The sequence below is a fragment of the Danio rerio genome, chromosome 24 (genome assembly GCF_049306965.1).
Source record: "Danio rerio strain Tuebingen ecotype United States chromosome 24, GRCz12tu, whole genome shotgun sequence".
Classification (NCBI taxonomy): domain Eukaryota; kingdom Metazoa; phylum Chordata; class Actinopteri; order Cypriniformes; family Danionidae; genus Danio; species Danio rerio.
In genome coordinates this window covers 25,974,413-25,988,101 of record NC_133199.1, presented here as the reverse complement: position 1 = coordinate 25,988,101, position 13,689 = coordinate 25,974,413, and the positions used below count along the sequence as shown (strand labels likewise).

Sequence of the window (13,689 nt, the reverse complement as noted above, 5' to 3'; positions counted from 1 at the left end):
AACCTTATCCCCCATATGGTGACATATCTAAAACCTGACAGGTGGAGAAATCTAAATTTGATTTTATCCAAATAAATATAAATATGCATATAATAAAAAATAATATTAATAATAATATTATACAAATGCAAATAGGCATGAATGATCTGAAAAAATGATGGAGGCAGTGGTTTTTATATGTAGAAAAAAATAATTTTTGTAACGTTTTAATCCTTCAGTTTTTGTTTTTTTTTCATGTAAAATATTTGTGTATTGCTGTACATCTTGTGTGTATTAAGTAATGTGTAAGCATTTGGACCCTCACAGGCACATAACTAATGCACTCTGCACTGGACTTTAGACCTGCTTTTAGTTGGTCAATGATGCAGTGTATTTCAGTTTTTTTTTTTAAAAAGCAAAGTGCCAACAATGCGCCTTAACACACCTCTATTTTAGACCAGCACACCCATGAGTTCACAAAATGGCACAAAAGGATTTGCTATTTAAACAATGTGGTGCAAAATGTGAAAACTAAAGTTGCCTTGGACTAAAAATTGCATCAATTATTGGTATTAATGTACTTAACTGCTGACAAATCATTTACCATTTCCCTTTTTTATGCACAAATGATAATCCTGCATTGCCATTGGTTGTTTTCAGGGAGATAAAGACTTCACCCCTGCTGCTGCCCAGGTGGCCCATCAGAAACCTGTGCCTTCAGCACAGAAGCTGCCTGCTGGCCAGCACCTTAACCAGCACATCCACCAGCCCAGGAAATGAGCCTTCAGCCGCTCCAGAACATCACGGGCCCCCCCACATGGGGCCAGGACCACACCACCCCAAACACCTGCTCAGGTTGCCAGGGTTCTCTTGCCGTCAAACATTCCTTACGCCCCCTCCCCCTCCCTCCGTCTGTGCCTGCAAGTGTCCATTTTCGACCAGTATCATGACAAACATTCATTTTCTTGTTTCGTATCTGTAAATCATCGCAACACTAAAAATCGAAGGCTTCATTGCAGATCGCCAATCAGAAACATTCTAATTCCATGGGTTCATTTCATGAGGGATTTGTGGATGTTTTATTTTCTTTTTTAATTTTACATGAATCGTTCCAGAGAGATGTAAATTGTATAAATCAGTTTTGTTTTGTTTTTTTGAAGTTGGTGAATGTTGTATATTAGGCATTAGGTACTAGGTGTGGCTATCTGATATCTGAATAAAGAGTTAATATAAAACCACGCACGCCTTTGCTCTTAAAGACACTTTTTTTTTGAGCCAGAATTGCATTACATGAAAATATCGGTGCTTTGGCAGATTAGTGTTAAAATGCTGAGCTGAAATGCGGTCTGTGTTTAGTGGTCCAGGTTGAATTTATTTCAGAAATTTGCCTATAGACTGAATAAAACAATTTCAATAGTTTTCTTCAAAGCATTCATATTATTGAATTGCACTTCACAAAGAAAATAAGTGCTAAAAATAAAGCACATACAATGCATAATTGATCTTAATATACATTTAAAGTCAGAATTATTAGTAATTATTATCAGAATTATTAGTAAATAATATTTGATTTTTTTTTTCTTTTTTTTGAATAGATATTTTTCAAGACACTTCTATACAGCTTAAAGTGACATTTAAAGGCTTATCTAGGTTAATACGGTTATCTGGGCAGGTTAGGGTAATTACGAAGGTTATTGTATAACAATGATTTGTTCTGTAGACTATTGAAAAAATATAGCTTAAAGGAGCTAATAATTTTGACCTTAAAATGGGATTTAAAAAATTAAAAACTGCTTTTATTCTAGCCGAAATAAAACGAATAAGACTTTCTCCAGAAAAATATATATGCATATTATCAGACATACTGTGAAAATGTCCTTACTCTGTTAAACATTATTTGGCAAATATTTAAAAAAAGAAAAAAATCCGAAGGGGGGCTAATAATTCTGACTTCAACTGTATGTGTAAAGTATCCCTCTTTATTAAATATACATAAAGTACACTGAAACAAAATGAAAATTAACTTAAAAGGTAGTTTGTTTTCATGCTGTTTTGAGCTGTTCATGACAGCCATTCAACCAGGAATAATTGTAGAAATTTGTGGCGAATAAAAAGCAGGGGACTTTAAATACTCTCATTGCGAGCACTGTAATAAAAAGTTAAAACAACTGCCATGTCTGTTTTGTCCTTTTAAATGTTATTAATGAAGGTAGTGTAGAACTGTGCTCTCAGCACAGCAGGGAAAGTTCATGTGTAATCCCATGGCCTAGTTTTCATGCTCTATAGACGAGTGGAGGGTGGCAAAGCCGTCAGCTTCCTGTTCTCCACAACCCTCTGAGCCACCCAACCTAATGCCACTCAGGATTTGCCCCGTTTTCTTCCTCTCTTCATTATCTCATGTTCTCAAGCTCTCCCCCTGTCCATTTTTGTCCCTACCCGTTCACTTTGTGTTAAGCTCAGGTGTTGATAAGAGCCAGCAGCTGCCGCAGGCCTCCGGTTGTTCCCACTGCATGTTTTGGGCCTAAAACAGCAAGACTTCTACGGTGCTTGCCATTAGCACACCAGCTGGCCAAACCTGCTGTTCCCCCTCGGCCAAGGTGAACCTCAAAAGCTTGAGTGGCAGCTAAACCCTTACGAAATGTCACGTTTCAGGTCAAGGTTGCTCTTTTCCACAGCGTGCTATCTGGAAATTGAGCACTGGCTTTGAAGGCAGTTCAAAGCGACCCAAACCCTGAGGTCTATCTGACATTCGGGACTTTACAGTGTATTTGTCTTTGATAGGTTATCAGCACTGCCACAGATCCCACGTGTTGGGTGACCGACCGAACAGCATATTGCGGCAAAAGCCCGAATCTGAAAGCTTTGTCTTGCCTTTTAAATCAAAAGCAGCATCTTACATTTCACTGTTGTGTATTTTTGTTTAGATATACAATTTAGGCATTCAAATAGGATGTTTTCACTGCAGCCATTGAACAACATAACTGAGCCAATGTAGAAATGAATGGTGAAGTTAAATTTTCATTCAAGTAAAGTTATGGCTCATTTACACTTGTATATATGTGATTTGATATGATCCAGTGATTTGATTTGGTATGCAGAACTTTACAGCACTGTATGCATTTGTTTCCATTTCCACTGTTAAAAGTAGGACAATGGCAAACTGTACCAGTTTTGGGACCCTTTTAAAAGGGTATAACACAACATTATGATACCAAAATGGTGGAACAAGACCAGGGATGGGCAAACTTGATCCTGGAGGGCCGGTGTCCTGCATAGACTTGCTCCAACCCTAATCAAACACACCTGCTTGTAGCTTTCCAGTGATCTTTAAGACACTGTTTGGTGTGATTAGGTGTGTTTGATTAGTATTGGAGCAAAAGTCAGCAGGGACACTGACCCATTGAGGATCAAGTTTGCCTATCCCTTAGCTAGACTCCTTGCTGAACTTTGCAGATCGTTCAAGTTGGCCTGTGTCAAAATCATACTGAACTACTTAGTAGTAACTCAGTAGAAACAAGACAGTAGTTCACTTTGCTGACTTATTTTTTACGTCTCTAGCAGTTGAAGCGGGGAATCCAAGTATTGATATCAAACCAAAAATACAGGGGTGCCCAAACTCGGTCCTGGAGGGCAGGTGTCCTGCCAATTTTTAGCTTTAACTTCTCAACAAACCTGCCAGAAAGTTTCTAGTAAAGCCACGATCACACTGAACTTTTCACTCGATAGACTTCCATTTCGCAGTTCGCTGCGTTGCAAAGTTCATGCTTGGTGAACTGACCTGCGAAATCGCATCACATGGCTGCATTAGACCAATCGAAGATCAAAACATGACCTCTCAGAACAGAAATGTAAAATATGGAACGATCGCTCACTTTTTAAATGTTTAATGATCTAGTTTAATTCTGCCCCTTTTTGCAGCGCCGTACAACAGAATATTGCATGCTCAAACTCTAGTGCAGGGGTGCTCAATCCTGTTCCTGGAGAGCCACCCTCCTGCAGATTTCAGTTGCTACCCATATTAAACACACCTGAACCAATTAATTAGGACCTGAACACCACTTGATAATTACAGGCAGGTGTGTTTGATATGGGTAGCAACTGAAATCTACAGGAAGGTAGATCTCCAGGAACAGGATTGAGCACCCCTGCTCTAGTGTGACCATGGCATAAGACAGGGGTGTCAAACTCAATTCCTGGAGGGCCGAAGCCCTGCACAGTTTAGTTCCAACCCTGCTCCAACACACTTACCTGTAGGTTTCAAACAAGCCTGAAGGACTCAATTAGTTTGATCAGGTGTGTTTAATTAGGGTTGAAACTAAACTGTGCAGAGCTGCGGCCCTTTTGGAACTGAGTTTGACACCTGTGGCATAAGAGCTTGATTAGCTGATTCAGGTGTATTTAATTAGGGTTGGAACTAAACTTTACAAGGCACCCCTGCTATAATATGATACCAACCCTGATATGAACTCTATGCTAATGCAGGGATGGGAATACTTTGAGGGCATATGTCCTGTAGAATTTAGCGCCAAATCTTATCACCTCATTCAAAATCTCATTCATTTGGGTGTGCCCCCTCAGTAAAATTAGTTCAATGAGCAGTTTATCCTTGTTTAAAACATTTAATTAGAGGCTTCCCCCTTTCAACTTTTAGCACCAAAACTTCAATGTGAGGCTCTCCATGTCTCAGAGTTCCTTTTGGGCCCTTTTGCCCCAAATTATCCAAAGAACACCTCTCTAGACACTGGTCCTGTGTCTGAATGTGCCTATACTTCCATAATATTCAAAACATCCTTAGTATGTTGTATGTAGAAAATAAGGGATGCGAAATGTAGGGTGCTCTTCAAACTGGCAGTTTGGCCACAGGAGATGATTTGGGAATGACACTATGTAAGAACACTAATGTTGTCATCATGTGACAACATGACTTAGTACGTCCAAACTTCATTCATACTAGCCTATATATAACATACCCAGATAGCAAAATGACATAATTTCAACCTAAAATCAACGTTTTGTTTTGATATCGAATCCACGTTGATCACCGACGTTGATTCAGCATCGTTTTGCTCATCGGGGTAATGTTGAAACGACGTCAGGCACTCCATTCAAATCTAACCTGAAATCGACGCAATTGGTTACTTACCCAACGTTGAATCGATGTTGACTTTCAGTCGATCGAAACGACGTTATAGAATCCACACATTTTCAACAGATAATCGACTTAATTGGTTTGTCTATCTAACGTTGAAATGATGTTGATTTTAAGTCGATTGGAACAGCATAGAATCCACACATATTCAACATACAATCTATCCAAATGATTTAACGTCGAAATGAATGCTTAAACAACATTTTCAACGTGAATAAATACATAATACAGTTTTAAAGGATACATATTATAATTTAATCTGCATATATGACAAAACACACCACAATCTGTCATCATTTTTTTTATTTAAACAAATATACAGCAGTAATCATTCGTTGAGAGCATACATTCATTCAAAACTTCTATGCACGCAGTACAAAGTCAAAACCATTTACTCAAACTGTAGAATATTAAATACATTTGTCTATTTGTGTTCTAATTCAACATGTATTTTAAGATAATTTAGGTATTGCAGTATATATGACAAATTAAACACCACAATCTGTCATAATTTCTTCATTTTACATATATTAGTTCTGTACACGCAGTACACTCAAACATACACAGAGAGAACATTTGAATTATAGGTTGAATTCGATATATAGACAAACAATTTTCTCAAGAAAAACATATTTTTAAGATGTGCATAATAAAATGTACTATGTGTGTGTGTGTGTGTGTGTGTGTGTGCGTGCGTGCGTGCGTGTATATATGTGTGTGTGTGTGTGTGTGTGTGTGTGTGTGTGTGTGTGTGTGTGTGTGTGTGTAAAGTACATCAATTGTATTTAGCATTATTGTAGCAAAACTGAGCACCAGTGACAATGAAATTTGTGTACAATATTTCAGTAAAGTCATGAAGAAAATATTTTTAAAGTTGCAAACTTTTACTTGATTCTTTCTCTCAATAATAAGTAATAAGTCACAATAATAAGTAATAAGTCACACCTTCCATGAATACAATTGCACAAATCAAAAAATAAGAAATAAACTCAAAGTTTCATTTTATTTATTGTACAGAAGATCAGTAACCTTGTTGACATGTATATTATTGTTGTGCAAACAAAATATGCAATAGTTGCATATTGCCTGAAAATGTCATACGAAATAAAATGTTGAAAATAAGCTCGTTACATTAATAAAAAAAACACTATTTATTTATTTTTACATTTCCTTCAACAATTTTCGTTTACACCTTGCATCTAAATGTGTTTCTTTTATCCACTTTCAACCGCTTATCTAACGAGGGAGAATAGCTTTTTTTATCTTGTATTTAAAGCCGGGCTCAAATACTGGAGTTTTAGCCCGATTTATACCTCCGGGAATCGAAGAGGAAGTATATATATAGCATTATTTTACCGTGGTAAAGTGGGACATTTCTTGGCAAATTCGTAATGCTTCAATTTGTTTAGTAATTAAATTTCAGTTATAAAATACATTTAAAGAATAATTTGACACTTTCTATTAGTGTCTGCGCCCGCTCCGTCTCCCACAACCAAGTAATTTGAATTAGTGTATAACAAATACCTAAAATACCTTAGAAATAAAAAGAAGCAGGTTTTACGATCAGACATATTTTCAAACCAGTGAACCCCTGTAAACCTTTCAGTCTAAGGATCCAGTAAACGAATGCATTCAGTTAAGTTAAAAACGTCCGGGATACAGAGAAAGATTTTAGATTGTGTGTGCTATCTGAAAATAAGTATCCTGTGAATGATCGAGGGGCACGTTTTACTTCATAATATTTTCACGATACACGTGGCTCACCCAGTTTTTCTGATGCAGGCAGAGTCTCTTTTCTGCCTACTGCTTTTTAATACTAAGATATTTTCTTTGAACTCTAAATGTATATTTTCCTGCCATGGGTTTCTTCATAAACACTCCCTCGCCTGAACTTGCTGTGATCGAGAGACTGAGAAATGAAAGCATGCAGCAGCAAGGAAAAATCAGATGCTAAAGACATAATCTTAAAAATAATAACTTATTAAATTGTTTACAAATATAAAACTGAGATTTGTGATACAATTACAGTGGAGCATTCATTAAATCCTTATTTTTCTAAATTATAAGTATAATTAGTGGAGGGGTACAAACAAAAATATAATTTGTGAATTTTTTCTTGGAAAAAATATATTTTTGAAACTAACTTCGTTTGCTATAATTTTTTATTTATTTTTAATGTATCTTTCGTTGATCAGTTATCAATAAACAAGGATAATTAATAACACTTGAGATGATGTGCTTAAAAACAAGTCTGCTATATATGTGCCAAAACAAGAATTGCAGTGAGATTGTGTTGGTTTGTTAAATAAATTATTGAACTAGCCTGAATAAAATGAAAGTGAAACATTCACTGTTTCAGAGAAGCCTATAATAAAGCCTATAATAGTTTTCACTATTAATGACAAATCTGAATAAGCAGGAGATGCTTTGCAATGTATTTGCAGCACTGAGCCCATTACCTCGGCAGAATGTGTTGGCAAAACAAACTCTGTTGAAAGAACAGAAAACTTAGAAACTCTGTGTGAGAATGGAGATATAAATAAATAGCTTAAAGCCCTTTAATATTCTAGAAAAGGTAGTTAAAATTTGCAGAACCAATGATTGATCTTATCCGTCTGTGACCCACCCATAATTAAATATGAAGCCTATTTTTTTATTACCTGGCCTGTGCATTAACAGCAGCCACTGATATAACCTAGAAATGATGAGCTCATATTACACAGTGCATCCACTTGAGGGGAATTGGTCATTAAGATGGGGGAAAATTAAACATACATTTGCAATGGTGCAGTGAGGTGTAACAGATATTGATTGTCATGAACTATGCCAATTATTAACCCACAGTCAGATCACACGAGAACATGCAATTTTTTTCTTGATAAAAACCTTTATTTGTCATAAATGTGCCAGACTACACGATCTGTCATCCTGTGACGTCTACAACGAGCATTATTTCAAAGCAGTCACAAATATTACTATAACAGTATTTTTATCTCAAATTAAATTTGTTGTTTTTTTTTTATCTTATTTTAATTTCAATTAACACTGATGCTTGCAGACAACTTACTACATTATTTAAAGGCATTCGTTAGAATAGGATCAAACTTATGATTCCTTTTTAACTGGGGCGTAGCCACACCTAAAAAAAGATGCAGAATTATATGTGTATAGCCTTTTCCGCACTCAAGCGCGTGCACAAAATTTGCACCAGCAAAAGTAATGATTATATATTTGTTTGTGATGTAAAAGTTTATTTAGGCCAGTAGGCCTACTAAATGCAACATGCAATTTGAAATAGATTTTTACAAAAAAAAAATTCCTGCAAGTTGTATGTAAACTTATAACTTAAAATGACTTAACTTAAAATTGTCAGAGTGAGTGTCGAAGTGTTTATTAAATGAAGAGTCATGGTGTCTTTAAAGTTTTCTGATAAACTTTTATGTTTCCTTTTTAAAATTAATATATTTTCTTTGAAATCTAAATGTATACTTTTCTGCTAATGTTGCTATTCCCTTGCCTGAACATGAAATGAAAGAACATCAGCAACTGTGAAGCAGTGTGAAGCAGAATAATTAATTAAATCCTTATTTTCCACAGAACAGAACAAATCATCCCCGCACAGTTAATAATTTAGCTAGAAAATATAATTCATATGTTTCTTGGAAAAATATATATTTTTTAAATAAATTTCGTTAGCTAAAATTTGTATCTTAATTTTTATGTATTTTCCATTGGTCAGTTAACTACTAGATAAAAAAGAATAACGTATAACCTTTGAAGTGAAGTGCTTCAAAACAAGTCTGCTATAGTCCTATGCTTCAGCGCCAAAACACTAGTTGCCGTAAGATTATGTTGGTTTGGTAAATTAAATAATAATCTAGCCTAAATTAAAGTTACATATTTACAGTTTCAGAGAAGCCATATTAAACTGTTACTATTAATGACACATTTAAATAAGCAGAACAGGCTTTTATTAGAACAAACTCTGTTGGAAAGATGAGAGCAGTGTCGCCTGCAGCCTTACGACTGTACATTGCACATGTGCATACCAACCATGACAGGGCGCAAATTAACACCGCTTATTTATTTATTTATTTATTTATTTATTTATTTATTTATTTATTTATTTATTTATTTATTTATAAATAATGTAAATTGATTATTAAACGGTATACACTACGATATATTAATAAAGCAAGAAAGAATGAGAATAAATAGTGTGTGTTTGTGTGTTTTAAAGTGTGTATGTACTTGCATGGTGGGAGATGTAAAAAACATACTTGATTAAACGAATTAAATTGTAATTGACATGTGCAACGGATGGTTTTGTCACAAACAGTAACAAACAGTTGAATATAGGCTTCTTTGAAACTAAATATTTCACTTAATTTTATTTAGGCTAGATTATATTTTATTGAACAAACCTGGGGTGCGTTTCCCAAAACCATCGTAAGCCAACTAGACTCAAGTTCCGTCGTTACAACCATAGTTTGTTTATTAGCCGTTTCCCAAATCCGCCGCTCCAACGAACACTCGCAAACAGCGTCGCAAACTTGAGGACACGCAACTACAGCTCTGGAGCTAGTTCGCGACACAGTTACTGGCTGTGTTCTATTGCCACTTTTCCGCCATATGTCCTATTTATTTAGAACACTCTAACATTCAAAGTTGCCATTATGAAAAGTAAAAAAGCATTAAGGGCATCTCTCTAAGGTGTAATTTGCTTTCAACCTATTCTTACAGTTCAGTTTTAGCGATCTTCATGTTTACATTTGTGCTGTCTTCGCTGTGCACTTTGAAAACATTGATGTCATTTTGAACACAGCCTCATGGCGAAAGCTAAAGGTGACCTATTTAAAAGCGGAATTTATGTTACGTTTTCAAAGCTTGTGAAAACAAAAAGCATAAGTTAATTATTTTCATTTATAGTAGGTTGTTTATTGAGTTTCTAGATGACATGAGCCTGCTGGTTAGAAATTTCTGCAGTGGTTAACGTGTTAAATTGTAAAAGTAGACTTTTCAAAAAAATAAATAAACAAAATCCTACTTATTAATATTAATAAGAATTATCATCATAATCATAATCATCATCGTCATCATCATCAATAAAATTATTAAAGTCTGATTTTTGTCATTTCTAATAAATAATAAATATTACATTTCATTTCATAATAAATAGACTCATTATTTGTTTTTATGATTTATATGATATTAGAAAACGTGTTAGCTTTTGTGCGTGATATGTTTTGGAATAGAATATAACTAATGTTCAACTTCTCAATAATATTAGTAAAGCAAACCCTATATGTGTATGTGCCATTTACATATATTTCAGTTAATATGGAAAGCTAGTGCATGTTTTTACCAAATCTAATATTAGATTGTATTTTAAATGTGTGTGCGTGTAAAACAATAATTTTCACAAAGAAGTTATGGGTTCTTCTCTAAAGAAGCAGTTACTTCACCCAGTTTAGAGCATCATTATGGGGGTTTTACGTTATAACTAACATGGTTCAAGCCATGGATCTGCAACAGAGAAACTATGCGTTTTGGGAAACACTCGTTGTTACATTATTCTTTTTCTAAACTATGCATACTATGATAGTTCAGCCGCGAGTTATGATGTTATTTGGGAAATGCACCCAAGCTCAACAGTAATTTTCAAGATTTGTGCCATGTTGTTTAAATAGCAAATCCATTTACACTGCTTTGTGGACTCATAGGTGTGCCATTCTAAAAAGGTAGCGTGTTAAGGTGTTGTTAACGCCCTGCTATTTTGAGGAACTAAAAAAAGACTTTTCAATAGACCAGCTGAGAGCAGATCTAAAGTCCAGCAAAGTCTGTTTGTTGTGCGCCTTAATTGCATACACATTGTTTTATAGGATTTAGAGCACTATGCAAATATCTTTATATGAAAACAATTAAAGGAATAAAATATTACAACTATTACATAAAAAACACTGTCACCATGCTTTCATTTCTGGGTCTTTTTTCAGTTTATTTACTTGCTTTTGTATAATGTTATTATTAGTAGTAGTAGTATTATTTATATGCATATTCATATACGTTTTATTAAAACAAAGCTTAGATTTGTCCACCTGTCGGGTTTTGGACCATAGGACGTGTGTTTGGATAAAACTCATTTTTTGAGCACACTTCCTTATAATTGTTCACTTGTTCGTTTGCTGGAAATTAGAATTGAATTTAGAAATAGTTTTGAAACAAATATTAGAGCTTAACAAACAAAACGAATTATGTAAGCTATAATGGATGTCTTCAATTGAGTGCGTACAACACCGCTCCTTATCCACGAAAAAAAGGAGTAAAGGAAAGAGTTAAAGTAAAGTAAAAAGCCTAAATGGAGGAAGCTTGTTCTTTATCAGATGGTTCAGATGGTTTATTTAACTGTTAATATGACAACATGTGGAAAGGTTCAAGGGGTATGAATATATTTAGGGCACTGTAGCCCAGGCTGACTGCAAAGCAATTTTTTAGACACTTTGAATAAGTAAACTAATATTCTTTTTTTTCTGCAGCCAGTATAGAAAATTTAACAAATCCACTACCATAGCTACACGAAAGTAAATATATTATTGTGCATTTAATTATCTACAGTTTTACAATAAGGCACGTTCAGTGCTGGCACGTCCATAGAGGTGACCTTGGCAGAATAGGCAAAATAGTGAGGGCGGCGTCCGCAACAAGTCGTTTGCCTGGAGCGCCAATGCAGCTTGCTCCGGCCGTGGCTACGTTTCAAAGAGGTATATGATCCCTGTTAAACCACACAGGACAGACAAGTAGCCTACTGTATGTGGAAGGCTTAAAATGTGAAGTATTAGCAAAAACAAAAATAAATAAAAAACGGTTTCTTATTTGAAGTTTTTTATTTGTTTATTCTTAAATTTCAGTTTATTCTTCTTTAATGTATTATTATAATAAGATTTAACTAGTTTTGGTTTTGATATGGTTTTATTTTTTATTATAGGTTAATCCTATTCATCAATTGAAGAAATATAAAGTCTTTTTTTTTGTCTGCATAAGGTAAAGTAAAAGACGTTTTGAATGGAAAAGTCCACAAAAGAAAAGAAAAAAAAAAAAAACATGCAGACCATAAATATTGAAAAAGTAGTAAGAACAAATATGAAAGTTTTATAATTAGAAGGTTATGTGTTTAGCATAAAATACCTATATTCATATTTTTTTAAATATATGCATAATGCATTACAAATATAGATTTTCATGGAAAGTGTTACTGACTATTTGTTGCTACTACATATTCCACTATTATGGGTGCTCGTTTTTGCCATATTAATACCTTCATAGGACATGAAAAAGCATAGTTCAGTTTGGTGTTGGTACATCTGTCCAGTCAAAAATCTGATGTCTTCAACTGGAGATCACAGAAATCCTGCATTAAACACAGTTAAAATGCAATAATTACATGCTCGTTACATCTAGTGCATTGTTTTATAAAGTATCATTCCATATTTACTGAAGGTTAACAAGTTTAAACAATATATATATATAAACCATATATATATATATATATATATATATATATATATATATATATATATATATATATATATATATATATATATATATATATATATATATATATATATATATGTAATTTTCCAAAAAGATTAATGGTACAAATGATCAAAACATACATGCATAGGAAAATTTCACTCAATAGTGATAATATTAAAAATAAAATGTTCTCTGCAATTTGTTATTTCTAGTCATTTCTGAATGAACTAACTGAATCGGAAGTTCTAAAACAATCACAAAAACGAGCACAGAGTATAAGGACAATATTACAAAAAATGTTGTAAAAGTTTATTTAAAAAAAAAATTACTTTGTTCACAATTTTACTGCTTGCCATGATTTTACTAAACTTATTGTAAAATAACAGATCCTTAGCTGGCATGTAAATTAACTTTGAGAATAGAAAACAAGAAAATGTAGGCTAACTAAACCCTAATATGATTTTTTTTAACTAAGACAGAGGATCTTGGTCTCTGGATTTGTGACTGGCAGAAGTTGTGAAACTCACATTCTCATCGTACAAGTGTGGATAGCGTTAAGATCTTCTCCTGTTGGTTGAATCGCATGCAGCAACAAACACAATGCTTCTGTGAAAAGGAGCATGTAAAAACACCAATGATAAATGTAAAAACATTAAAGATACTTTTACAATATCTATTAGATATTGTTCTGGGGATATACATTTAAACATTGTAGAAGCTAAGAGTCTGTAAAAAATAATAGCACACACAAACTCCCATGTTCAGTGTTTATAATAAACATATGTAGCGGTAAAAATGCACAAACTTACATTTCAGTGGAATGCACGTACTGTATGGTCTTGACGGCAAACACGCCACATACTGACCTACATATAAAATAAAATATATATATTAATTACTACAATATTACTACTCAATTAATCATTCTAATTACAAGCATTAAAACAATATAATTGTAGCCTACCTCATATAGCTGAATGTTACAGGCCTACAGGAATTTTAATGGAAATCTCACCAAAACAATCTAA

The 13,689-nt window shown here is 34.0% G+C and overlaps 1 protein-coding gene across 1 annotated transcript in view; it reads left to right on the top strand.

Moving 5' to 3' along the window:
• dap (death-associated protein) overlaps nt 1–1,221 on the top strand; it is a 32,337-nt gene extending 31,116 nt beyond the window's left edge. Inside the window, 1 exon segment of the mRNA NM_131572.2 lies at nt 640–1,221. Within this exon segment, the coding sequence (NP_571647.1) occupies nt 640–759 (120 nt within the window). The 3' untranslated portion in view covers nt 760–1,221.
• Nucleotides 1,222–13,689: the final 12,468 nt, after the last annotated feature.